The sequence below is a fragment of the Lycium ferocissimum genome, chromosome 10 (assembly GCF_029784015.1).
Source record: "Lycium ferocissimum isolate CSIRO_LF1 chromosome 10, AGI_CSIRO_Lferr_CH_V1, whole genome shotgun sequence".
NCBI classification, from domain to species: Eukaryota; Viridiplantae; Streptophyta; class Magnoliopsida; order Solanales; family Solanaceae; genus Lycium; species Lycium ferocissimum.
In genome coordinates, this window is record NC_081351.1 from 19,595,303 (window position 1) to 19,620,368 (window position 25,066).

The following is a 25,066-nucleotide window of genomic DNA, read 5'->3' on the forward strand; positions in this document are numbered from 1 at the left end:
CAAAATATACAAATATATAGTCATATACAAACATATATAGACACTTATACAAATATATACAAACATACATACATAGAGAGAGAGCGAGAGAAAGTGATAGAGAGAAAATTTTGAGTCATTTTTTTTAAGAATTAAAAGAATAAGTCAATTTTGATAGCATTATTATCCCAATGAACAACAATAACAACATCATACCCAATTGAATCCCATAATGTGAGATCTGGGGAGGGTAAAGTATACTCGACCTTATTAGTTTTATTGTCCCAACAACATATAGTGTAATTTTCTCAAATCAAAATACAAAAATAAATTTGTGTAACGCACATTTCAAACGTCCGTTTATCATAATTTCCACACTCCCGACTAATAAAACCGCCGGTAACCTCCTCTTTCCACCGGAAAAAATGACCGGAAAATCCTCTTCCGATCTCAATTATCACCACACTAATCTCGTCCTCAAATACGCCGTCGTTTCACGAATAATTCTAATCTCCTTAATACTTCTCTGGCGATCACTAATCAACCCTTACGATACCTCCGGTTCAATTAACCCTAGCTGCCTCAACGGTTCAGATTCCGGTTCAATTAACGGTTCAGATTCCGGTTCAATTAACGGTTCGGATTCCGGTTCGCGGCCGGTTCGGTTTCCGAGATTGGCATCGGCGATTGAGGATAGTATTGTTTGGGATAGTGTGTATTTTGTACGGATTGCGGAGTGTGGATATGAGTATGAACAGACGTATGCTTTTATGCCTTTAGTTCCGATTTGTATTTCTCTGCTTTCGCGAACAGGTAATTCTCTTTTTTCAATTATTTGAATTTTCGGATGCTATTTTGTTGATTAATAATTACATATTAGTATAAATGCATGCAAAGGCGTCTCAATAAAATTAGTGGCCTAAAACTAAATTTTAATATGAGATATATACACATACCCAAAAATAAACCCGGCGAACTCTCTCTACCGGAAAATACTCCGCCGGTTCGGTTTCCGAGATTAGCATCGGCAATAGAGGATAGTATTGTTTGGGATAGTGTGTACTTTGTACGTATAGCGCAGTGTGGATATGAATATGAACACACATATGCTTTTTTGCCTCATGAACATGTAATTCTCTCTTTTTAATTTTCTTACGTCATTTTTGTTTATTAATGATGACATATAATAAACATATGCAGGAGCGTCTCAGTAAAATTAGTGGCCTTAAATATATACACATACACAGAAATATATTCTTGGACTGGTAACTTCCTCTCCCTGCCGGTAAAAATGGACGGAAAATCGTCCTCCGATCTCAATAACCACACTAATCTCAGCTTTTGAAAATTATTACGCCAGGCAGCCCAATTTACAATAGTATACAACATTATAGCTGAGGGGAAAACATTATACATAATGTATCAACCTTGTATAAAAGTGTATAAAAGGTGTTTATACACAAATATGAGCTAAACCCCTGTAACAAACTCAAAGTATGGGCTATACGGCGTAATAGAGGGTGATTTTTCCTTTTTCCAGTTATTTGAATTATCTGATGCCACTCTGTGGATTAATAATAGGGGAATTACAGCCAAATACCCTTCGGCCATCTAGTTTACAAAATATATACACAATGTATAGGTAATGTATGGTTTATATACAACATATACATACCTATACATAGAATATGCATACCTATACAACCGAAGTGTATAGGTAGTTTATATATACTTCGGCCATGTTTGGCAAGCTAGATGGCCGAAGGGTACAATTACGAAGTGTATAGTGTTTACATGCACGCATTTTTAATTGTAAATATTGTGAATTTCTTTTCTTTATTCCTTCAAAATTTTAGTTTTTTCTGGTTTGGCAGTAAAAGTTCTTTTTGCATTAACTCAAATTTAGAAGCTTTTGAAATTGCTGTTGGACCTAAATTTTAGGCTTTGTTCCAAAAGGCAATTTGCATTTGTTATCAAATTTGAAGCATAGAAATGTGTATGTGTGGTTAATTTTTGTCAATGCAAAATTTTAAATGCTTCATAAGCTAATTGCACCAAATACTTAATGAAGTGCTCGATAAAACTCTAAATAAGTACTTTTTTTTTTAGAAGTACTTCTTGAAAAGCAGGTGCACTCCGAAACAGGCTGTAAGAGGGACTGTGGAAGCAACAGGATATTCACGTGACAGAATCTAAATAGGACTAGAAAGAGAACTTTTAATTATTTGAATGTACCAACTAGTTTGAAGTCGGATTGTTAGCCTCCACCCATGTTCTAGCTCTTCTGAGAGCTCGATGTGCCTCAATTTTTTGTCTCCTTCCTTGGCATTTTATAGTATGGATATAGATAAACGCGAAATCACTGATCTGTTACACGTCATGCTTCAAAAATATTATGTTGCTCATTAAGAATGGTGCTCGTTGTGTAGGTATTTTTCGTTTTCCTGTTTTCCTGGAAAGGTTGGCATTTTTTTCCTTAATTGTTACTTGTTAGATTGAAAAAGTTATGGAATGTTTGTTTTTGCAGTGTTTGTCCCATTGATACCTTTTATCGGACAGAGAGCTGTTCTCGGATTATCTGGTTATGTGCTTAATAACTTTGCATTTGTTTTGGCTGCTTTTTATCTTTACAGGTAATGTCCTATGCTGGATAGTATCTTATTTAGCTATTCAATTAATAGGTGTTAAGTAAACACACGTTCATGTTAATGATGTTTGCTCTTTTTATAAGCTTGATAATCCATTATGGGTTTTAATCATCTCTAAGGAACTTGCAGCTGTGTCAATTTTGTTTTAGTATTACTTCTTTATGAAAGTATGCTATTGGGTGGTATGTAGAACTTTTACTGTGGAATCAGTTAAAGACTTTGAAGAGATGTTGACCATCGATGCAGGAAAATGAAAGATCTCTTGAAACTTGTATTTAAGACCATTGTTGATATCACAGTTAGTTGTATCTCGCTATCTTTGGTTTTCCGGACATTTGCACATTTATGAAGGAATTTATTTCCTCTTTTAATCTGCTTAATATTCTTTATGTTCTTGGTTCACAGACTTTCGGCTATTATTTTGAAGGACTCAGAGCTGGCATTGAGAGCTTCAATATTGTTTTGCCTTAATCCCGCCTCCATATTCTACTCATCAATGTATTTTCTTCTGCCTTGCCTTGCATTCGTCTCATATTGTGATGACTTGCGTATGAGTATGTTCTATCCTTTTTGTTTACAGATATACTGAGAGCATGTATGCGTTGTGTTCCATTGGAGGATTGTATTATCTCATGAGGGGTTCAAATAACGTCGCAACACTTTGGCTTGCTCTCTCTGGATTTGCAAGGTCGAATGGAGTGCTTAATGCTGGCTATATTTGTTTCCAGACAATGCACAGGTCCTATAAAGCAGCTTTTGTTAGAAAACATGCTGGTGTAAGTTTTGCTCTGTTGCTGTTCTTCCTTTGATCGATGCAACTTCTTTCTGGATCAGTGCTTAGTATTCTTAAATCGAATTTCTATATGGAGAAAAGTGGCGGAGGCTCATAGTAAATTAAGCTGCACTGCTTTACTGTGAGTTCGCAAAAGCTGTAGTTGGCACACTACTTCCCAAGGGGCTTCAGGGAGTATTATTTAACCTGGCATGCCATGAGTGGTAATAAAATATACTCATGGATGATGGCTCAAGTGGGGTGGGCTGCTTAATGGATCATCCATGAAACAAAGCCAGATGAGCCTGTCAGGCTTTTCAACCATGTTTCTAAAGGAGTTACTATTATTACTTTAACCTCAAGAAGGTCAATTCTGAGACCAGAGGCTTCTAATGTGAGATATAAAAAGAAGAAGGTAGAGTAGAGAGACTAAGGCCAAAGGACAAAAAGGAAAGGAATTAGTATTGAGATTAACACCTTATTATCTACATGCTTTTGTATTACTATGCAAAGTTAATACAGAAAAGGTCAACTTTCCCCCATTTCCACCCTCTTTATTCCTCTCTATATCTCCCTCAAAAAGTTATTTAATCCCAAAAGCCTTACTCCTCCTATCCCTATGCTTTTCATAAATCAGTTTTCTTCTTTTGCTCTGAACTGTCTTATCACCAATATGCTTGTTATATCCCATCTTTGTAAACCTAATGGTGGTTGAGCACAGTTGTTTTGGAGTCTCCTGCTCCTCATAGAACTATCTCCTTTTCATATTATGTTACACTATTTGACTGGACATGGGTGTTTAAATTGTTAGTTTGACTGTTATAGCATTTTTATTGATAGTTAAAAGAACATAAATTCTTGAAATCTGTTAGATTTGTATAAATTAATTTATCAAAAATAATCTGTTAACTTTTTTGGGACGTCCCAATAGAAAACAAACACATATATAGGGAGTATGTTAGGTTTCAGTGGCTTGCGTTATGTTTTCTTCATAGTTTTCATGATTATGAACTATCGATTTGTTTGAGCATTAATAGTTCTTCTCGAAATTCGACAAATACAGCAAATAGCAGTAGAGAAAGTGATATTTTAGTTGTTTGAGATTCAACTCAGATGAAATCTTCCACATGTTGCCAGGTGACCTTGCTGGTTCTTCTTTCTGGGGCTTTGCGTAGCTTATTTATATTTTTCCCATTTATTGCTTTTCAAGCCTATGGGCACTACAATATGTGTGTGGGAGGCACTTCAGATGAAATGAGGCCTTGGTGCAAGGCAAGACTTCCTTTACTCTACAACTATATTCAAAGTCGTTATTGGTATGTTGGTACCTTTTCTACCTTTTCAAACTCTTAACTTGCCCCTTCAACATTAAATTTGATTTGGTAGATATCAAATTGCAGTTTTATCTTATTGTGCTGAAACTTCGGGTGTAAGATTGTTTTCTTTTTAAGGCTAATACCAGAAGAATTTTCAATTTCTTCCCTTACTAAAAGAAAAAAAGGATTTTCAATTTCTTGTACTTCTAGAAAGTCCTAATACTCTAGAATAACTACTTTGTCCTATCCTCAAGGTTAATAATTAAAAAGATCCTAAGGCTAAGTTTTAAAAAGTACCTTGATCACATTCCAATCTCCCACTTTTAGCCATTTATATAATAATCTTTTTTTTGCTTATTTTTTGTGCAAAAATTCTTTTAGTTATATTTAAATTTGAACCAATGTATTTGAAGTGAGATGCCACTTGGGGTGGGGCTCTGGTGGGCTCCTAAGAGTGGATATATGATCATCTTTCTAGAAAAAGGGTAATTTATCAGCGGTGATTGGTCGGGCCAAGTGACCACCAGTTACTCACCCTGTGTGGCTGTGTTTAATATCTTTGGCGAGGAAAGGTGATGTGGGCCCTATATTGTAGCTTTACCAAAGTTTTCCACATTGTGTTGCCAGATCCTAGTCACAGGAAATAGGTTCATGTAAAGGCACGTTGTTGCTTTAACTGATTTGTCATAGCCAAGATAGTAATGTTGTCGGTAGATCTCATTCTCATGCATTATTTTATCATTTCACACAAACAACAACATACCCAGTATAAGCGCACCAGGTGGGGTCTGGGGAGGGTAGAGTGTACGCAGACCTTACCCCTACCTTTTGAAGGGTATGGAGGCTGTTTCCGATAGACCCCCGGCTCAAGGATAACTTTCCCCACCCACACACAAACACCAAAAAAAATAAAAAAAAATTAAAGGGGGGGGGGGGGATGCCAGTATCCTCATCTAAACACAATGTCGATTGCCGCCAAGAAGAGAGGCTAACTTTTGTGTTTCTTCTGTCTCAGGGGAGTGGGTTTCTTAAAGTATTTTCAAGTAAAACAAATTCCAAATTTTGTTCTTGCATCCCCAATATTATCTCTTGCAGTCTGCACAATCATACATTATGTGAAGCTATGGCCTGAGGTTTTTGTATCACTTGGCTTTCGGGCGTCCTCTCCAAACAAAAAACTTGCTGCTTCATCCATTCCTCGGGGGAGAAGTGCAGGATCCAAGAGCGTTGGCTTTCCATCTGAAAACAGATCTGACGCCGGGCAAGGTATAGCTTGATACATAATCATTTTCCAAAAGACGTATGTGTTTATCATGTACAGAAGGCAGGTTTTGGTGTTTCTGATTAAAATTCAAGACTGGACATCTTTTTCTCGGTCTAGTATATTGGCACTGCTCAATATTGCTAGTTGGTAATATAAAGATGGTATACTGCTTATGATTGAACATTTTCAACATTGTGTGGTTATGCATTGAGTTCGGAGTTCGGATTCAATATTGTGTAGCCGTGTTTCCTTTCAATGTTTGCGTCTCATTTAAACTCTAATTTTTGCTCTGATGATCTCCTTGTTCATCTTGCTGCACTTTGTGATGAGATGTACATTGTTATCTGTGAATTGATATGATTTTATCTCTCTCCAACTCATATAAAAATGAGTGGCAGTATGTTCCATCACATTCCTCTGGAACTCTATTTCAAAATTTTGAATTGAAATGTGAAGACAATGCTCATTGTGTACTTCACTTGTGATAGGTGATTCTCTTAGACGGCGGAAACCAACAGTGAGAGAAGAAAACTATGTCGCACAGCCATCAGAAGATGAAGCATCAGAGAACTCAGGATTTAAACCCGTTATTATTGTTCCCTTCATTCTACACCTTGTGTTCATGGTTGCAACAGCTTTTTTTGTCATGCACGTACAGGTCAGCTAACCTCTTTTCCTTTTCTGAAGTGACGTCATCCCTAGGACTATATTTACCTAGCTTTTGGTATAATGGTGTGATAACTCTTATTGGACTGAATCTTTCCCTTTCGTATTTCCAATTTGCCTAACCCTTTCCTTAATGATAAAATTCCAAATAAAACTGGTTTTTGTATCTAAAAAAAGTTCTGATCGTCAGTACTCCATCCTTCCAACTTATAAGATATATTGTACAACCAATCTTCTTTTCTCTTTTCCTTTTTACTTGGGGAGTAATTGCAACAAGGAATTTTTGCTTCCATATTGTACTTTTACCCTTTCTACCTATTCCAAGTCCTTTTGCTCAGTCGAAGAATAGATTTTCGAGTAATGAATAGGTTTTTTCTCTTTTACCTTGTAGAAGATGGTTAGAGAATCTCTGCCACACGCTAATTAAGTTCTGCAAAATCTTGAATTATTTGAAATTGGAAGACTCTGTGCGGTAACGAAAGAAGGAAAAGTTCTTGTAAACAAACCAGAGAGTAAATTAACTTCTTCTGGGAGTTTGATGTCTTAAGAACATTGAGCTCTTGAGCTGATAAACTTCTTTCCTTTTCTAGTAACAGACATAGTTTATACTTTCTTGCTTGCATCGTCCTCTGGCACGAAATTTTTGTCTCCCTTTTCTGCTCACTTATCCTTTTGTGCATCAACTGTGAATCTAGTTGATTGAAAGTTGTAGTTTCATCTCAATTTAGGAAGTCATTTGACCTAAGGTAAACACGCTAGGCAAAATTGTGTTTGACTCTCTTCCGATCACTTTGACAGGTTTCAACACGATTCTTATCTGCCAGCCCTCCTCTCTACTGGTTTGGATCATATGTCATGGCATCTCCTCGTCTTAGCAAGGGATGGGGATACATTATTTGGACATATTGTGCATCTTACATCTTGCTCGGGAGTTTGCTCTTCTCTAATTTCTACCCCTTCACCTGAGACGCGTGGTAACTTTCCAGTAACTTAAGCTGAACTTTCTTTTTGTCTGATTCACCATAATCTGCTCCTTTTTTGAAGTATCCGATGGCTACCTGGCGGCAGCATCAGCTAATCCAGTTTTGAAGGATAAAAGTTTTAGCCTATGATGAGCAGGATATGAAGATGAATTGTTGAGCATTTTGCTTTCTTCATCTCCAGTTTGACATAGTTGTGTGATTTGACATGAACTAGAATTATTCAATTGATGTCTACCATGGATGTCGCAAAACCAATTTTGCTTTGCATACATAACAGTTTGTAAATTCGCAGTGATAGGTGTCACCATGGACAATGGAGGATGAGATGCCATGCTTATTAGATGGTAAAATTCACAAATAGCCACTTTTTGTGCCCAATATCATGAAGTTTCATGTGGAATTTGAAATTGTATGACAATGGCTATTTTCCAAAAGACATGACCGAAAATGGCCAGTGAAACTGTAAGATGACATAATTTGGGAAAGTTATTTACCTTTTTTTTTTTTTTTTTTTTTTTTTTTTGGACTCATTTATACATGAATATACAATACAATATCCCGAATTATAGACTATTCCTCAAGGAAAAATCTGAATTTCCAAGTTTTTGCTAAAGAAAAACAACAAGGAAAAATGAAACTAAACTGGAAAGAATAATTCTTTCTTGAGAAAATGGACTCTTTTAAATTCACCATTTCATACTCTTTTTCCGAGAGCCGTAGATCAACAATAAAGTTGTTTTTGTGTAACCATTACGAGTTTGAGTTGTGAAATTAGTCATTTATGCTTGCGCTAGGGTATATTGGTACATTATACAACTTGAGGTGCGGCCTTCTCTCAATTTTTGTGAATGTGATGATTCGTGTACCGAGAAAAATATCAATTGGACAATTTTCCCAATGACATGGTTGCAATAATTTAAAATTGGTCACTCGGACAATCCAATGCCATTATAATCAAATCTATATATAATATAAAGATAGGCATACACGAGGTGATGTGACACCTCTTTATGGTCTCCATTCCTATTTATCTTTTTTCTCCTTTTTTTGACAATTTCTCTAACTTTTCTATTTTTTATTATTAAAAAAAAAAGTGTCAATTACTACTCCTTCATTTACTTCGTATTCTTTAATGTAAAAATTTAGTGATCTTTATTTCCATACTCCCACAACTTTTGGAAGTACAAAAGTCCTCATAATGTTTGTTATTTCATTTATCATTACATCATTATAAGTGCTGCATTCTGCAGATAAAAGGTTGCCATTTTCGATTCTGTTAATGTGTCTTTTATTTATTTATTTTTTTTTTTTTTTTTTTTTAACATGATAGTAGGTTGTTTCCAGGTTTTATGTGTTGCATTGCATGATGCTTTCCTCTATTAATTTATATGTTAAGTTCTTGTATTTTCTTATTTTTATGACGCTTTCTCTCTTTAGTTTTTGCCATTGCTGCGGTTGGTTTTTTTAAAAGGTAATGTCATGAATCTGATATCTTTGGTTTATTGTAGTCTCAGGTGACTATAGTAGTTGCGGAAGTTCACATTCATTATGATGCTTATGAATCAAAAGGCATATACGTACCGAGAACGAAAGGCAAGTATAACTTCTTCTTTTTTGTTGGTTTCTTTGTGATCTTTTTTATTCATTTGCTGCAAGCCTGCAAGTAATCTTCTATATATTATATAAAGCTAGGCCTTGAAGAGGTGATACATCTCTATGGCCGAGAAGATCATGTATCTTTTCTCATTTTAAAATTAATGTGTTGTATATTAAAAAATTCAAAACCACTCTCTTAATTCTGTTAGTTATATCTCTTAATTTTCTTAATTACACTTTTTTCTCTTCGTCTATCATCTAATTGGTGGAAAATATTATTTAAGATTTTCTGGGATTATAAAGGTTATATTTATTAATAGAAAAAAAGGGGGAGATTCACACTCTTTTGCATGAAAAAAATGAAGCACAAACTACCCACCATTAAAGCTCCGGTCTGTTTGCTTTCCATATGAGATACAAACTTGATTTTATAGATCTTTGATCTTCGTTTCAAACCATTCACCTCCCCCATTCAATAAATTTTGTGGCTTGGTATAGGCTCAAAGTAGGAATGAGGGGAGACTGTTAATTAAACTTTGAAGCATATGTGTAGATATAATTTTAGGAGTATGAGAGTTATTTATAGCATATATGATTTGTATAAATTTGGTCTTATTTTAAAAAATGATCTTAATTTTCCTCATTTTTCTTTTATCCTATTTGGTATTATAGATGTTATCTTTGATGTCCTTACTAAAATGTTCTTCATATACATAATTATGAATTTTATAAAAGGGAAGAGACGAGATTTTGAAATTGCATTACAACTTTCACTATAAACATAATTACGAGGAGGAGGAGGAGATCAATTTTAGTTTGGTCATAAGCAGTAGCATTCAAATTAGTAACGGATTTGTTTCATTTCTCCAACTGTTAAAAGTAATTACGATACAATTATGGGTATTGAATTGTATTATACGATTATGAGTATTAAATTGTAATGTAATTTGTCATTTATCCTTTGTCCCTTTCAATTCTTTACCTTATCCCAGAACCAAATTCCAATTCAGCTTTATATATATTGTGGTCACCGATTTATCTCAACTACATTTTGATGAGTTTCCAAATTATTTTTGTCTTAACAATATTCTTATTACCTATTATTAAGATATTAAATATTTCAAGAAATGTACCCTCACGGCCTCACCTATACATATCAAAATAAATGTATGTATGTAAATAAAATTAAATATTAGATCAAGATGATGATATCATAAATACCTCCGTATCAAGTTCTATTATATCTCCGTATCAAGTTCTATTAGGTGGTGAACAAGTTTGGCAAGCTTTTATGTAATGAAATTGATTCACTGTTAATTTATAGTTTGTATATACTTTTTACTTTCATTTCATTTTGTTGCTGTTTTTTGGTCTGTGTTGTAGTATATTGGTCATAGGTGTGTTGCAGTGGTGTCAAAACATTTTTCTCATCTTTGTTGTCACTGTGTGAATAATATGGCTTGTGTCGGATTAGTATAGGGAGATCACGTGGGTCATGACACTTTTGTAAAATTAAATTAATTATTATTTTGAACTCTTTTATCATTTTACCCAATTAAAAGAATAATGTTTTTAATTCTTTTCTCTTCACTATTTAAGATGTATACTATGTAACTCTGAAGATTAGATCGGAAGAAGTAAAAAAGAATTATTCGCCTCTTTAACGTTTTTGCACGGTAATTGCAAAAAGAAAAAAAGAAAAAAAAAAAACGACTATACGAGCACTCTTGGAGACAGCATATTTATAGAGGAGGGGTAAGGTGGGAATAGGAAGAAAAAGGAACCAAAATTAGTGAATTGGAAACGTAAGAAAAAGATAAACAGTTAAAGAAAAAATTTACAAGGAAAACCAATAGGGAAAGAGTATATGACTTGAATGTAATCCTCTTTCTTTACTTTTCATTTCATATTTATTTTATTTAAAAGATCTAGAAAATATTTTTTTACTAATATTTAGATTAAAAGAAAAAGATCAAAGGATTTACTACGAAAATATAAATGAAATGTATTAAAGAATATATATTTTGGCTTATTAGTTAAGAATAAATTCTCTCTCATTTGTTCGATGTTAAATTTATTAAGTTTGGTTTTCTTTTATCATTTGGTATCAATCTTGATAATATAAGTAGAACAGTTGATAATGTTACAATTGGAGAACAAAGAGAATATGACATTGATCGGAGAGTAAAGATTATTTTCTTAGTTAGAAAATTTATAATTTCCTTTAATCACCGCGCGAAGCGCGACCCAATTCTCTAGTTTTATCATATTCATGTGTCAACTGGTTTTTATAAGATAAAAAAAGACTAATCTTAACTAAGAAGTAAACAAATTAAGAGAATGACAAAAATTGTACTTAAGTAGTTTTGGTCCTTTAAATTTACGAGATCTGCGAAAATATCAGGAAAGTTTCATCAAATATTTAAAAACTGTAATAAAATACACTACACTAAAACATGTACCTTCATATGTGAATTCTCGCTTAAACTTTTTTCACATTTAAGTCAAATTTATCATACAAAATTTGTTAATTATTTGACGAATATAAAAAAGTGCTCATTTTTTCGACAAATTTAAGGGACCAAAAGAGTTCATAAATATAATTAAGATGACTACTTTAAATCTACCCCAAAATTAAGGACCATTTTTGTTATTCTCTCTAAAAAAAAAATTAGCATATGTTTCAAGAAACTTTGTATTAAACATGAAAGAGAAAAGAAAGAAAAAACAACCAATGGAATTATAAATCCCTCTTTCATTACCCTCAAAAAACCCAGAATCCTTCACTTGGCACTTACAATTATCATTTTTCAATCCAAAATCCCTCAATTTTCCAAAACCCCACCATGTATTTGCTTCTGTAGAGTACAGTTCAAGTGATTGTCTTTAAGGTTTTGCATCTTTCCTTCTTTGTAAATATTTGTTTTTTTTTTTTTTTTTGTGCATTTGGGTGCAAAATAGTTCTTGGGTTTTTGATATTGAAGGATTTGCATCTCTCCTTCTTGGTAAAAATATGTTTTTGGGTGAAAAAACCAACATGGGTTTTTGATATTTAAGGATTTGCATCTTTCCTTTTTGGTAAAAATATGTTTTTTTGTGCATTTGGGTGAAACATACTACTTGGGTTTTTGATATTTAAGGATTTGCATCTTTCCTTTTTGGTAAAAATGTGATTTTTGTGCATTTGGGTGTAAAAACCGACATGGGTTTTTGATATTTAAGGATTTGCATCTTTCCTTATTGGTAAAAATATGTTTTTTTTGTGCATCGGGGTGCAAAATACTACTTGGGTTTTTGATATTTAAGGATTTGCTTCTTTCCTTATTGGTAAAAATGTGATTTTTGTGCATTTGGGTGTAAAAACCGACATGGGTTTTTTGACATTTAAGGTTTTATTGGGTAATGGGTGGTTTGTTGTTGAAGTGTTATAGATTTCATTTGTTTTTATATAAAGCCAAGATTCGGTTTTTGTTGTTTAATTGAATTATTTTTCTTTGTTCATGTGATATTCTAAATATATGCTTCTTCCTTGCTGTGTTAAATGGTTTGGTTTTGAAAATGGAAGTTTGAATGTTGTGGATTTTGCTTCATTTATGTTTGAGGAAAGTGGAAAGTTCAGTTCTTGATATTACAATCTGTTTGATTGCGATTAGTTGATGGATATGACCTAGTCATTCTTGCTATGCCCATCTGTTCATGAAGAATTGTTTGCTATGTTAGCTTTCGGGGAAAAAGAAAACAAAAAACTATGTATGTGAACTAGATTTATATCATGTTCGGTCAAGCTTCTGGAAAGCCAAAAGTGCTTATTTTAGAGAGTAGGTGTTTGCCCAAGCTTTTAGGGAAAACAATGGTTTTGAGCAGTAGTAGAAGCTGTTTTTCAGAAGCTGAAAGAAATAGTTTTCCCCCATAAGCACTTTTGGAACCTTGGTCAAGCACAAATTGCTATTTTAATATTGACAAAAGTGCTTGCTAGATTGATTTGTCAAACACATATTGTAAATCTCCAAAAGTATTTTTTTTGGAAAACACTGCTGACAAAAAGAACTTCTCAGAATAAGCAGATTTTAAGAGGTTGGCAAAACAAGCTATTGGACTGGTATTAGGGTGCCTACACTTTTAAATGTTTGTTTTGAGTTTTACGTATGTTTAAGAGCATCTTCTGAAGTTAATGTTTCTATAGCAGTTATAGTAGAAATCAGGGTTCAAATATGCATCTATTAGTGCATAGTAGTATTCTGTAATTTTTTATGTGCTTTTTATGCATTCAAACATCAGCATTGTAAGCTTATGTATATTGATAAAGTAATGGTAGTTGATTAGGAACTGCGCTGTACGAGAAGCTCTTTTCTGCTTAAGAAAATGTATCTGAAGAAACAGGGTTATGAAGATTGGTGGAGAATTGGTATTATTCGTATTTCAGCTTGAACTTAGGTCTGTGAGCTGTAAAAAAAAAAAAAAAAAAAAGGAATATCTATACAAGTTATCAGAGTAAGGTTTTACGGCTCACGTCTCAATAGGATGGATTATTACATCAGATATGGTCTTTCACATGTCCATCAATTTAGTGGTTTGTTTCATATTTCTTGTTCTCCTGATTTTTGCCTATATTGTTGCAATTATGTGGGTCCATGTAAAGCATATAGAAGATTTTTGAAGGCCAAAATTGTATTGGATGGCCTGCCTCATATTCATTTTCAGTTTCCTTTTCTTAAGATTTACGAGCTACGGAATTAGTAAAGAGCTCTTTATGTTGTAAAAGAAAAAAGAATTCTTTATGCTGTACATATCTATCTGCTACAAGGAAAAAATGCTTTTCCTTTATAAGTGTAGTACTAGCACAAGTAGTAGTTATAATGTGGCTTTTACTTGCTTAAATTTGGTGGAATTGGGTGGAGTTTTGAATAGCTGCCTATTCTTTGTATCTATGAGCTCTTGAACTAATCTCTGTTGATTTAGCTGTCTAATTATTTAATTACTTACTGTCAGAATTGGAGTCAATATTAGATAGGTAACTTCCAGACCCCGCTTGTGGGATAACATGTATGTGATTGTTGTATTAGATAGGTAGCTTAGGGCCGTTTCTCCATACAAATTTTCCTTCTTTAGTTTTTCAAAAAAAAAAAAAAAACATTTGATTGATTTTTTGAAACTTTTTTGAAGATGATTTTTTAAAATTAACCATTTTCAACTGAAAAATCTTTTGCACTCACAAATTTCACTTTTTTCTCAAGTTAAATGCCAAACACAACTTCAATTTCCAAATACCTTTTTTCAACTTAACTTCAAATACTACTTTTTTTTTTTTCAAATAGTTTAATGTCCAAACACCTACGTAGATTCTAGGCCTTTTTCTTGAATCTCTGGTTTGTTTTTAATTGTCTACGATACCCATTGGATTGATTTCTTGACCATAAATGTATTGCAGGTGTTAGTATACCGAATACCGGCTGTGCTTAAAAGGCTTAAAAGGAAGCATGAGCACAAAAATTGAGCAGGCGTCTAGCCGCGCTTCATCTGCAACACCATTGAGTGGCCCAAAGATCTCTATGTTTGCCAATAAAACTGGATTTGTGATACCAAAAAACAAGTTAGCAGGTTCATTGGTTCCGGTATTTCGAGTAGGAAAAAAAGGAACTAGTGATTCTGTAAATGAAGATAGCACTAAACAGGTGCAAAGGAAAACCAAGTGGGGCCCTGATCTCACACAGGATACAACTGTCAGGAAAGCAAGAGCCTTGGCATATCAGGTGCTTCAGAATGCTTTGAAATCTACAGTTACCAGTTTAAAAAAAAAATGCTTTGAAATCTAGTTACACTTTCTGTTCTTTTTTATGATTTTTCTTGAAATTGAGAAATATATGTGTAAGTAATACTTTCTAAAAAGAATATGTGTAGGTAGTAAGGAATAAGTATTTTCTAGTCATTTTTTTGGTTTATTCGTTCCGTTAGGAGTCCTTGCATCAGAAATACAAACCTTTATATTCTTCATCCAACAAATACAAACTGACAATTACTCCAATCTCAACATTGTAGTGATGTGTTGAGATTACGCTTTTTTAGAAAAGAATTTTGTTTTGTGCTCCTTCAGTCTATGCATGAGTTTTGCCATAGATATACAAAAGAATCATAACAGTGGCACACCTTCTCTAAGAAATCCAAAAACATGGGCAAGAGCACTTCAAAGCACAATCATAAAAGATCACTTTAACCATGTTAGAATATAGATTATGCGTAAGTGTACAATTACATACGTATATATGCAATATGCGTATGCATATGCTACATTGATCCAAAAGCTGTAAATAAACTTGTCATTTACTGATAAAAACAACTGTAAACATATATTTGTGCGACATGAGGATCGCCAGCATCCTAATCACTAACCCCACCCCCACTCCCAAATAGAAAAATGTTTTCCAGGCATTTATGGCCCTAATTATATGGGAAGGAGTCTTATTTCTTGGTGGCAATTAATAATATCCCTTTGTCCATTGGGTCATAAAAGTCAGTGTAATTCTGTGTGAATGGCTTTTATCAATTTCCTACTCCAGGTGCCACTAAGTGATATTGCTGCCTTACAAATTTTGGGCAGAGTCGTGTGGATCAAATAACACAACTACTGAGTTCTAGGAGTTTGGAGGGAGAAGTCAGCAAAGACTCATTACCCGACTCTCCTGCTAAAGATTACGAGTCTTCAGATCATCATCCTACTGATGAGGTAAAATTACTTATCAGATTTTTTAGTTGCAAATTTTGCATGGAGTAGTTCAAAAACTGACGTCTTCTGTGGATGTAGAGTGTGGAATTACTGGAACTTGAAAGACGGGAAGCCATTGGTATGTTGTGATTGATCCCTTGCGTCGCTGACTGTTACTTTTCTCTTATCAAATGAGCCATACAACTTACATGTTTTTATTTATATTCAGGGGAGATCCTAAAACTGAATCCGAGTTATAAGCCACCTGCTGGTTATAAGCCTGTACCAAAGGAGGCAAAAATACCAGTACCTGTAAGTTTAATCCAGTTTTCTGGCACTTGGTCTTTTTTCTTTTCTTTTTGTTCCTATAGTTCCCCCTTTGGGTTCTGTGAGTTGAGTTTAAATTTTTGAATTCTTATCAACTGGATAAAGATTAAGGATCATCATTGTATTATATTACACTCTACAACTTCTCGTCGGCTTAAAATTACTACTCTATTTAACTCTAGTTGCCATCTTATAAGACTTGAATACGCTTTTATATTGATACGAATGATGGCTGGCCTTGCAATACAATTTAGACAAACTATGGATTAACGGGAGATTTATGGAGAAAGTTGTCATTAGTTGTCCTCCTCCCACTAATCCTTTGCTTCCACAACAAAAGGAGCAGGTTTAAATGTGAAATGGAAGATGTGCGCTTATTCATTGTCGTTTCTTTTCTTTTATACTGGTTCTGACTGCCATGAGTTGGGTGTTGCTTAATTGATGTTCTAATTTATTTTAATGATTCAATTTAGTTATGATGTGTCCTTTAAAGCCGTGTTGTGCTCTCTAAGAGGGAAATTGAATTTGGTCTTCACCTGGCTAAGCATCTCTTGTTTGGGAATAAGGCATAGTTGTTGTTGTAGTCGGTAACTCTATATCCAGATTGTGTAGAATGTTCGTGATATATTCCTGAAATGCTACGTATAAATGATTTCATTTGTTTTGACTTATTGTTAAAACGACTCCTGGGAGTTCTTCAATGTAAATCATGCAGGATGTGGAAACTGTGAGACCTTTATTTGGCATTGTAAAGGGAACAATTCTTTGTGCTATTTAAGGTCAAGCTGTACGATACAAACTTAAAACTTTGGAACATATAGTAATTAAGAGCCATGACATTATTTTTTACTGACTTTGTTATCCTTATTCTATCTATTACTCACTAATTTCCTGTAAGACTAGCCATAATTCTGACCGTAAGGGAAGTGATATATCCTCCTGAGACATCTCTATTTATTCTCATTGCAGATCAAAGAACATCCTGGGTACAATTTTATTGGTTTGATTTTTGGCCCCGCTCATAAGCAACTGGAAAAGGTAATTATTTCTAGCATCCAAGACTTTGAAGTTCTACTTATTTTAGTAGATTGCATGGTAGTCAAAAAGAGTTCCTGGTCAACATTTAGTTGTTTCTGATTACTGAAAACCAGGAAACTGGAGCTCAAGTAAAGGTTTATGGTACTAAAGCAGATACCGGAGAGAAGGTAATGCCCCCAATTCAATCCATCATTTATATTTTTTAGACTGGGTTGGACATCTATAAACTGGAGTTTTATGCAATCTATGTCTACTTGCTCCAAGTATTATCTATGTTGCTCTGACTCTCCAAAAATGCCATTGCACCCGTGTCTGATATTCCAAAAATGCACTACTTTTGGAGGATCCAACACGCAAAAGTCGACATTGTTGAAGAGCCCGAGCAACATAGAGTATTATATCATCATGTCTGGACTGTCAATCTTCGACATATTCCTGTTGTTCACCTTGATATCTTGAAAATTGACCTGTGTGTTTTAATCTGTCCCCAGGTAGAAGTTACTTCTGGTGAAAATGACTCTGGTGCTTATGATGAAATGTATATCCAAGTATCAGCTGAGACATATGAAAAGGTTGATGCTGCAGTTGCTTTAATTGAACTGCTGGTTACTCGAGTTTCAGTAAGTAAACAGTACTATGACGTGTTGTACTTGATATTTTTGTAAATATTAGTGTGGCAATTCAGCTTTCTTTTTTTTGTGCAATACATTTTTCTTAAAACTTGTTTGTTTTTTTGTTTTGTGTCATAAAGTTATAAGTGCCATTTGATTCTCAGGTGACTCCAGCGGCCACAACTATGAAAACGTCAGGTGATGGAGAAACTATTTCTAGTGAAGCAACTCCTGGCCCAACGCCCCCTCCTGTACTAAATCAAGGGGTGGCTCAACCAGTTGTGGGGTCACAACCTCCTCAACTGCAAGGTCATTTCCAGCCATACCAAGGGCAATGGTTTCCTGGACCGACATCTCAGAATCCAGTACCTCCCTTTCCAGGACCCATTAACTCCGGGAACCCGCACCAAGTATCACCATCATCACCCTTTGGTCCACCACAGGGTATGCAAGATGGATTCGGTTCGGTTCCCCGAAACCCTTTTGTTCACTCTAGCCCACAGGCGCCTCTAATGCGTCAGCAGCCGTATATGCCTTCCGCTCATTTTGGACAAATTGGTGGACTTAGACCTCCAATACCACCTCAATCCAATATGACTCTGCCTCAATTTTCTCAGGGCCAACCGAGTCCAACAGGGTTTCCGCAAGCTGTCAGACCAGTTATGTCTTCATTGCCTCAGCCAGACCGACCATTGACCCCAGCTGGGAACTCTCCTGGGTGGTCACAGCCACCATGGAACACCCAGACAGGTCAAGGTCCAAGCAACATGGGTCCCACCATAGTTTCTCCTCAAGGAAGTCATCATCTTGGTTCACGACCAATGAATGTCTCTGCAGCTCCGCATGTAGATGTTTTCCGTGGGCCATCTGGACCCGCTCCATCAGCGCATATGCCTCCTCCATTGCGTCCATCTTCGGGATCTACCCCAGCACATTTCTTGAACCACTCTGTGTCTAGTGGACAACCAGTCAATCCGAGTCTCACACCTAATCCAATTCCTGGAAGTTCTCTTAATATTAATTCCACGAGACCTACTTCCTTTGGAACTCCAAAACCACTGCAGCCCAGTAGCGATTTTACATTCCAGCCTCGCCATCCACAGAATCCAGTCTCTCCAGCCACGGCTTCCAGGCTAATTGGTCAATTTGGATCTCAGGAACTTTCACCTTCAAACCAAATGATGCGACCTCATCTACGACCAGCAATAGACAATCCAAATCGCCCACCTGTCATTCAAGGATTCCAAAGACCCCAGTCAGGACCACCTATGTCGCTTGACTTGGCTCGAGGACCTGCGGGCCCTCTCCCTCAATTTAGGCACCCGACATTTTCGAATCAGGGTCTAGCTTCGCCTGCTGGCCCTCAAATGCAACCAATGAACTTTAGGCCAGCTCCAAATCATGTAGGTTCTTTCCCTCCTAGAGGAAACTCCATGCCTCTTCAGCAAAATAATCCAAATCCCATGCTGCGACCACAGAACTTTGAGGCTCCCAATAATGTCTTCTTTCGGCATGGTAGGCCTGCCTCTAGCTCTGCTGGAGCAAATCAAATATATGACCCTTTTTCACCCACTTCTGTCCCTCGACTTCCTCGTCCTAGTGGCAATCCAGCTATGGCAGGAAAACAAGAGAGTGATCCTGAATACGAAGACTTGATGGCATCTGTTGGAGTTAAATGATTCAAGCTGTAGATTGCTGTTTGATCTTCGAATTGATCGTTAACCTCCCCCCACCCCCAGCGTGAAAGCAAAATTTATACTGTCCATGTATCGGTGATAATGCTTAATATGCATTTTTTCTTACTGGGGTCCATAGAGACGGTAACTAACCCCTTCAATTCTCCTTTCTTGTATTGCAGAAAATGCTTTTTGATAGATATATTTTATAGGAAAAGCAATGTGTTTTAGGAAACAGCTCTTATGGATGGTGCATATCCTTATTTGCTTGGTGCCTACTTGTTGAAGGAATTTTGGGTTGGTGGATGTAGTAGTATTATTTTGAACTAAGAGGTGTTTGTTTTACTACCTTACTATGTGGGGTTTATAATGCAGGTATTGTTTATGTGGTGAATCGTGACGCATGCAGGACTGTCACTCCAGAAAAATAATGCAGTGAATGTTATGCTCTTATTCTCATATTGCTAATACATGTATATGTCCTATCTTGTATAAAAATAATACTTAGATTCTAGTAAGTTATACTATAATTTATTACAACGTTTGAATGGAACAAGTATCTCTCCACAGCAATATTCACTTTGATAAAAACTGATATTGAGTTTACTAAGGCTTAAAGTAATGCAGAAGAAGCTAGTCAACCACCTTCAGTTTGCTGGATTTATAATGCGCATTTCCTTTCATCTTCTTGTTTTTTCTTTTTTTAAGAATCAAGAAATTTGTAATGGCCAGTTGGTGCACAATTTGAAACTCGACGAATGATGGACCTGCAGCCTTACTCTTCTCTGCTTAAATATCAAACTTTTGTTCGCATCATGCTTTGCTCTCTTACCAGTAAACAGCAACCCTGGGGGCCAAAGGCATATCTTTTGCACTTCCAACCCTACTTAAGTATCGAACCTTGGTAACATCATGCTTTGCTCTCTTACAACAGCAACCCTGGGGGCCAAAGGCATATCTTTTGCACTTCCAACCCTACCTAAGTATCAAACCTTGTTAACATCATGCTTTGCTCTCTTACCGAGTAACGGTAACCCTGGGCACCGATGGCATATCTTTTGCACTTCCAGCAGCCATAATCCATTCAATCTAGACCCATTTATTACATAGGTTCAACGCCATCTTAAGTCTCATGTCACACGAGTTCTTTGATGTCAGTCGGACTCGTGAGAACATGGTCAACCATAGGCACGATAGTCAGTCAGCTCTTCCTTGCAGGTGTTTGGGGGGTCATGGGATTCATGTAGTTGAGGAATGGGAGATTGGATAAGCATGGAAAATAAAGCACTAGAAAATGATTTCTTGATATAGTTTGAATTCGGTAAGTCTAGGACCATTGGACAAGTTTTTCTTGCTTATGTACAAAAGGAGAAGAAATACATACAAAAAGGGAGTTCAACATGACACTTTAATCAGACAGAAGGACCTGATCTAAGTACCCTCTCTAGTTTTTCAGCCTTTGCATAGTCAGTTTCTGTTAGAGGACCAGCCGGGAAAGGGGTGATCTCGACAATAAGATGTGGCGTAGGGAGCTCATCAAACAACGCTCTCACGTTGTTGCAACAGACACTTTCTCCATGAGCACTCTCCCTCCTAATTTGACAACCCTGGAGAAAACAATAAAAACTTAGGAAATGTTGCACACAGAATTATGTTTTTTTTTTTTGTTTTTTTTTTGAAACTGGTAATGTTGAAAAGAATATGTTATTCATATTCCGAAATACTCCCCCTGTCCCAATTTACGTGATGGTGTTTGATTGGGCATGGAATTTAAGAAAGTAAGACTGACTTTTGAAATTTGAGATATAGATATGTGTGGCTATAAATATCTCATTAAGGGTAAAATAGGCATTTTGAAAGTTACATTATAACTAATTATAGAAAGATGTCATTCATTTCGGTACTGACTAATAAGGAAAGAGTGGACATAAATTGGGACGGAGGAAAAAATTTCTGAACCTCTCATTACCTTGTGAGAAGTGGCATCTCTAAAGTGGTCATCATCTGATAGCAAGGAAGCAATGGATTTGAGAAGGCGTCGTCCTTCAGGTTTGGAAGGTACCCTGTAATTTCGACGTAGGGTCCCCTTAGTGGTAGGGTGCCATTTGCTCACTAATTTCCTTCTATCAGTAGCTTCCTTCTCTGTTCAAACAAGAATATCATTAAATTCTCTATTTACTAAGTGGCTGAATTTGGAAGAAAATGCTCAGAAAAAAATAACTGATCTGAAGATAAACAGCAACTACATTTATATGTAACTAAGAGAGCCAAATTTATCAAATATTAATCTACGTACGACCAATGGCTATATTGGGGTAAAGGTACCAAGTGGCATTGTCAAAAGTAACTAGTTGTACAAGCAACAATCATCTATGAAGACACAATTTTTTCTTTTTGATAAACCTGTTGTTCAAGCCAAGCTTGCGCGCACCTCGACTAATTTCACCGGATACCTGCTACCTCCAACCAGCAATAGGTACCGGGTAACTCTGTCCACATAGGCTTAGACAGATGGGAAGATATTACCTAGTGTTTTATCTCCGCTGAGATTTGAACTTGAAACCTCATGGTTCTCCCACTTCATTGACCACTAGGCTTCACCCTTGGGTGCAAGACACAAATATATTTTCGATAAACATGATTATATTGAGAACATTCAAATTCTCTCTATATGTACGAATAGACTTGCTTCACTTTGTTCTCCCTTCCCATTGATCCTCATTTTCATCCATTTACAACTGCTTTCACCCAAAGAATGAAAAAGGAGGTGGGAATTGGTGTTGTTCTATGGCAATGTAAGACTGCACAAAGGAATCAATATTTCTGCGAGGACTCACACGTATTTGGTATTTTCCGTAAGGAGCCTACTTGTTCTATCCAAAGGGAAAAAAACAATAAGGACCAAGTTATATCAAAATTTGATGTATTAGGTAAATGAGCTGTTAGTATGAGTTCATGCATAAAAGTAAAATTAAGTTCGAAAACTGAAGTTGCCTGTGTTCTTGCTAATTGTTATCAACATATAGCAAAGCACATGAGAGTTTGACACACAAGGGTAATGAAACAATTTTCTTTCTAAATCTTACCAATGCTTACAAACTCCAGATTGGCATATATTTTGCATCCTTAATTATCACCCTCGCAAAATACATACTACCTATGACACTGGGAAATCAAGCTTTTTCTCCCACCTCAGCTTCACAAATGGAAGGAGGGCGAGAGTGTAGCGCACACACTATAAATTATATGAACTCCAAACTTTCCAAGATTTTAAGCTGAATCAAGAAATAAGGGGTCACTGAAACCTCAGAACGTGTAAGTCTGATCCAATCCACTCTCTACAGGAGTGAGCTGATAGAGAAGGATTAAGGATGGACCAAGTGAAGGAGGGAGCTACACTCAATAGCAACCACGCTCTTAAGCAGCAGAGGTAGAGGGACGCAAGGGGTTCATCCGAATCCACACTGTATATACAAGGTCAAAAAAATTTATTTATGTTATATATAGTAGATATTGAATTTTCCTTGGCTTCTCCATGTGTTGCGTCTTAATGTTTTGAATTTCCTTGGCGAAAGTCCTGGCTCCACCACTGCTCTTTAAGGATTTAAAGTTGAGGCTTGAGAGCTAAAAACCCCATCAATATATGGTTTATATCCTACTAGTACCTCGGTTTTCCTACAACATTGATTAACCAGTTCGTCATGTAAGTAATACTCCTATCACTTGCCGCAAAAACCAAAAGGAAGAAAAACAGAACCACTCAAACTTCCTACGAAGCCATTATTTTCTAAAAGTACGCCTAGTCAGAAGTTGATCATCAGCATATCAGCACATCAAATTATACAGTATAATCCTTCATTCCTAACGCACAAATACAAACAAATGTAGATGTATCAAAGAACACTCCACAAACCTGGTTTGCTTTGTAACTCCTCAAACCATTTGGCGAAACCCAAATCAGCACTCCCATCAGTCTCCAAATCTACAACCAAAACACATAGCATATCAAACTAAAAGACTCAAAAAACCACAGGTTTCAAATAAACAAAAAAACAACCCCATTTCTCATTAATGCACAACAAATCAAGCTAAAAACACTCTAAAAACCACAGTTCCCAAATAAACAAACAGCCCCATTTCTCATTAACACATTACAAATCAAGCTAAAAACTCAAAAACCACAATTCCCATATAAACAAAACAAACCTCATTTCTCATTAACAATTAACAAATCAAGCTAGAAGACTCAAAAACCACAGTTCCCAAATAAACAAAACAACCCCATTCTCATTAGCACATTACAATCAAGCTAAAAGACACAAACAAAGTTTTTAAGTAAACGAAACAACCCCATTCTCATTAGCACATTACAAATCAGGCTCAAAGATTCAAAAACCCCACAGTTCCCAAGTAAACAAAACAACTCCATTTCTCATTAACACATTACAAATGAAGCTAAAGACTCATAATTTTATAACGAAAACACATAACAAATCAGCTAAAAGGCATAAAAAGAACACTTCCCAAGTAAACTAAACAACCCCATTTCTCATTAGCACATTACAAATCAAGTTAAAGACTCAAAAACCATACTTTCCCACATAAGAAAAGACCCCATTTCCATTAACACATTACTGGTTTACAACTCAACCTAAAAGACTCAAAAACTATAGTTCCCAACCGTTCACCAAAATTTCTAACTCAAGCTAAAGACTCAAATATCATACTTTCCCACATAACAAAACAAAACCATTTCCCATTCTTGATGTTTAACAACAAGAATACCTGATACAAGTGGATTAGAAGGAGATCCAGCTAAACATGCTTTCAAGAGTGAATAAAATACACAAACTCTACCAGCCCATAAAAAAGGAGCGTCAAGCAAAGTAGCATGAATGTTTGTTGTCCCAGTTTTAGCACTACCAACAATCAATGAGCTCCTTTTGTTACCCAAATAAAACTTGTAATCAAGATTGGGTAACAAAGGAGAGGTGAAAAAGGTCATATTTTTAGAGAAAAAGTTCTTTCTTGAAATGGGTTGAGATGAAAACACTCATTAACAAGCTAAAACACTCAAAACCACACTTCCCAAATAGATAAAAACAACCCCATTTCTCATTAACAATAACAAATCAAACAAAAAGATTCAAAAACCCCACAGTTCCCAAGTAAACAAACAACCCCATTTCTCATTAAAACATAACAAATCAAGCTGAAGACACAAATACCATACCTTCCCACATAAGGAAACAACCCTATTTCCCATTCTTGATAAATCTACAACCACACACATAAAAAATCAAGCTAAAAGACTCAAGAGGTCGCACTTCCCAAATAAACAAAACAACCCCATTTCTCACTTAACATATTACATAAAGCTAAAGACTCAAATAGCATACTTCCCCACATAAGAAAACAACCCCATTCTCATTAACAATAACAAATCAAGCAAAAAGACTCAAGAACCACACAGTTTCCAAGCAAAAAAAA

The 25,066-nt window shown here is 35.6% G+C and overlaps 3 protein-coding genes across 4 annotated transcripts; 2 read left to right on the forward strand and 1 right to left on the reverse strand.

Annotated features, from left to right (window-relative positions):
- Positions 1-283: 283 nt before the first annotated feature.
- LOC132032718 (uncharacterized) lies at positions 284-7,978 on the forward strand. Of its 2 annotated transcripts, XM_059422416.1 has the most exons (9): positions 284-792; positions 2,507-2,612; positions 3,033-3,125; positions 3,208-3,403; positions 4,537-4,715; positions 5,731-5,981; positions 6,468-6,637; positions 7,444-7,619; positions 7,690-7,978. In XM_059422416.1, the coding sequence occupies exons 1-8, from the start codon at positions 405-407 to the stop codon at positions 7,609-7,611; spliced, it is 1,551 nt and encodes a 516-aa protein (XP_059278399.1). In that variant the 5' UTR covers positions 284-404; the 3' UTR covers positions 7,612-7,619; positions 7,690-7,978. The 2 variants fall into 2 exon arrangements, with proteins under 2 accessions (XP_059278399.1, XP_059278397.1); XM_059422414.1 differs by having other exon boundaries at positions 285-792; positions 7,444-7,978.
- A 6,634-nt stretch (positions 7,979-14,612) lies between these two features.
- Positions 14,613-19,906, forward strand: LOC132032719 (uncharacterized). Its single transcript, XM_059422417.1, has 8 exons — positions 14,613-14,974; positions 15,820-15,945; positions 16,024-16,063; positions 16,154-16,236; positions 17,221-17,289; positions 17,403-17,456; positions 17,781-17,909; positions 18,065-19,906. Exons 1-8 carry the CDS (start codon positions 14,702-14,704, stop codon positions 19,577-19,579), a joined length of 2,289 nt encoding a protein of 762 aa, XP_059278400.1. The 5' UTR covers positions 14,613-14,701; the 3' UTR covers positions 19,580-19,906.
- A 954-nt stretch (positions 19,907-20,860) lies between these two features.
- Positions 20,861-24,596, reverse strand: LOC132032720 (uncharacterized). Its single transcript, XM_059422418.1, has 4 exons — positions 24,362-24,596; positions 23,490-23,558; positions 21,546-21,718; positions 20,861-21,183 (listed from the first exon to the last, which is right to left on the reverse strand). The coding sequence occupies exons 1-4, from the start codon at positions 24,579-24,581 to the stop codon at positions 20,989-20,991; spliced, it is 657 nt and encodes a 218-aa protein (XP_059278401.1). The 5' UTR covers positions 24,582-24,596; the 3' UTR covers positions 20,861-20,988.
- Positions 24,597-25,066: the final 470 nt, after the last annotated feature.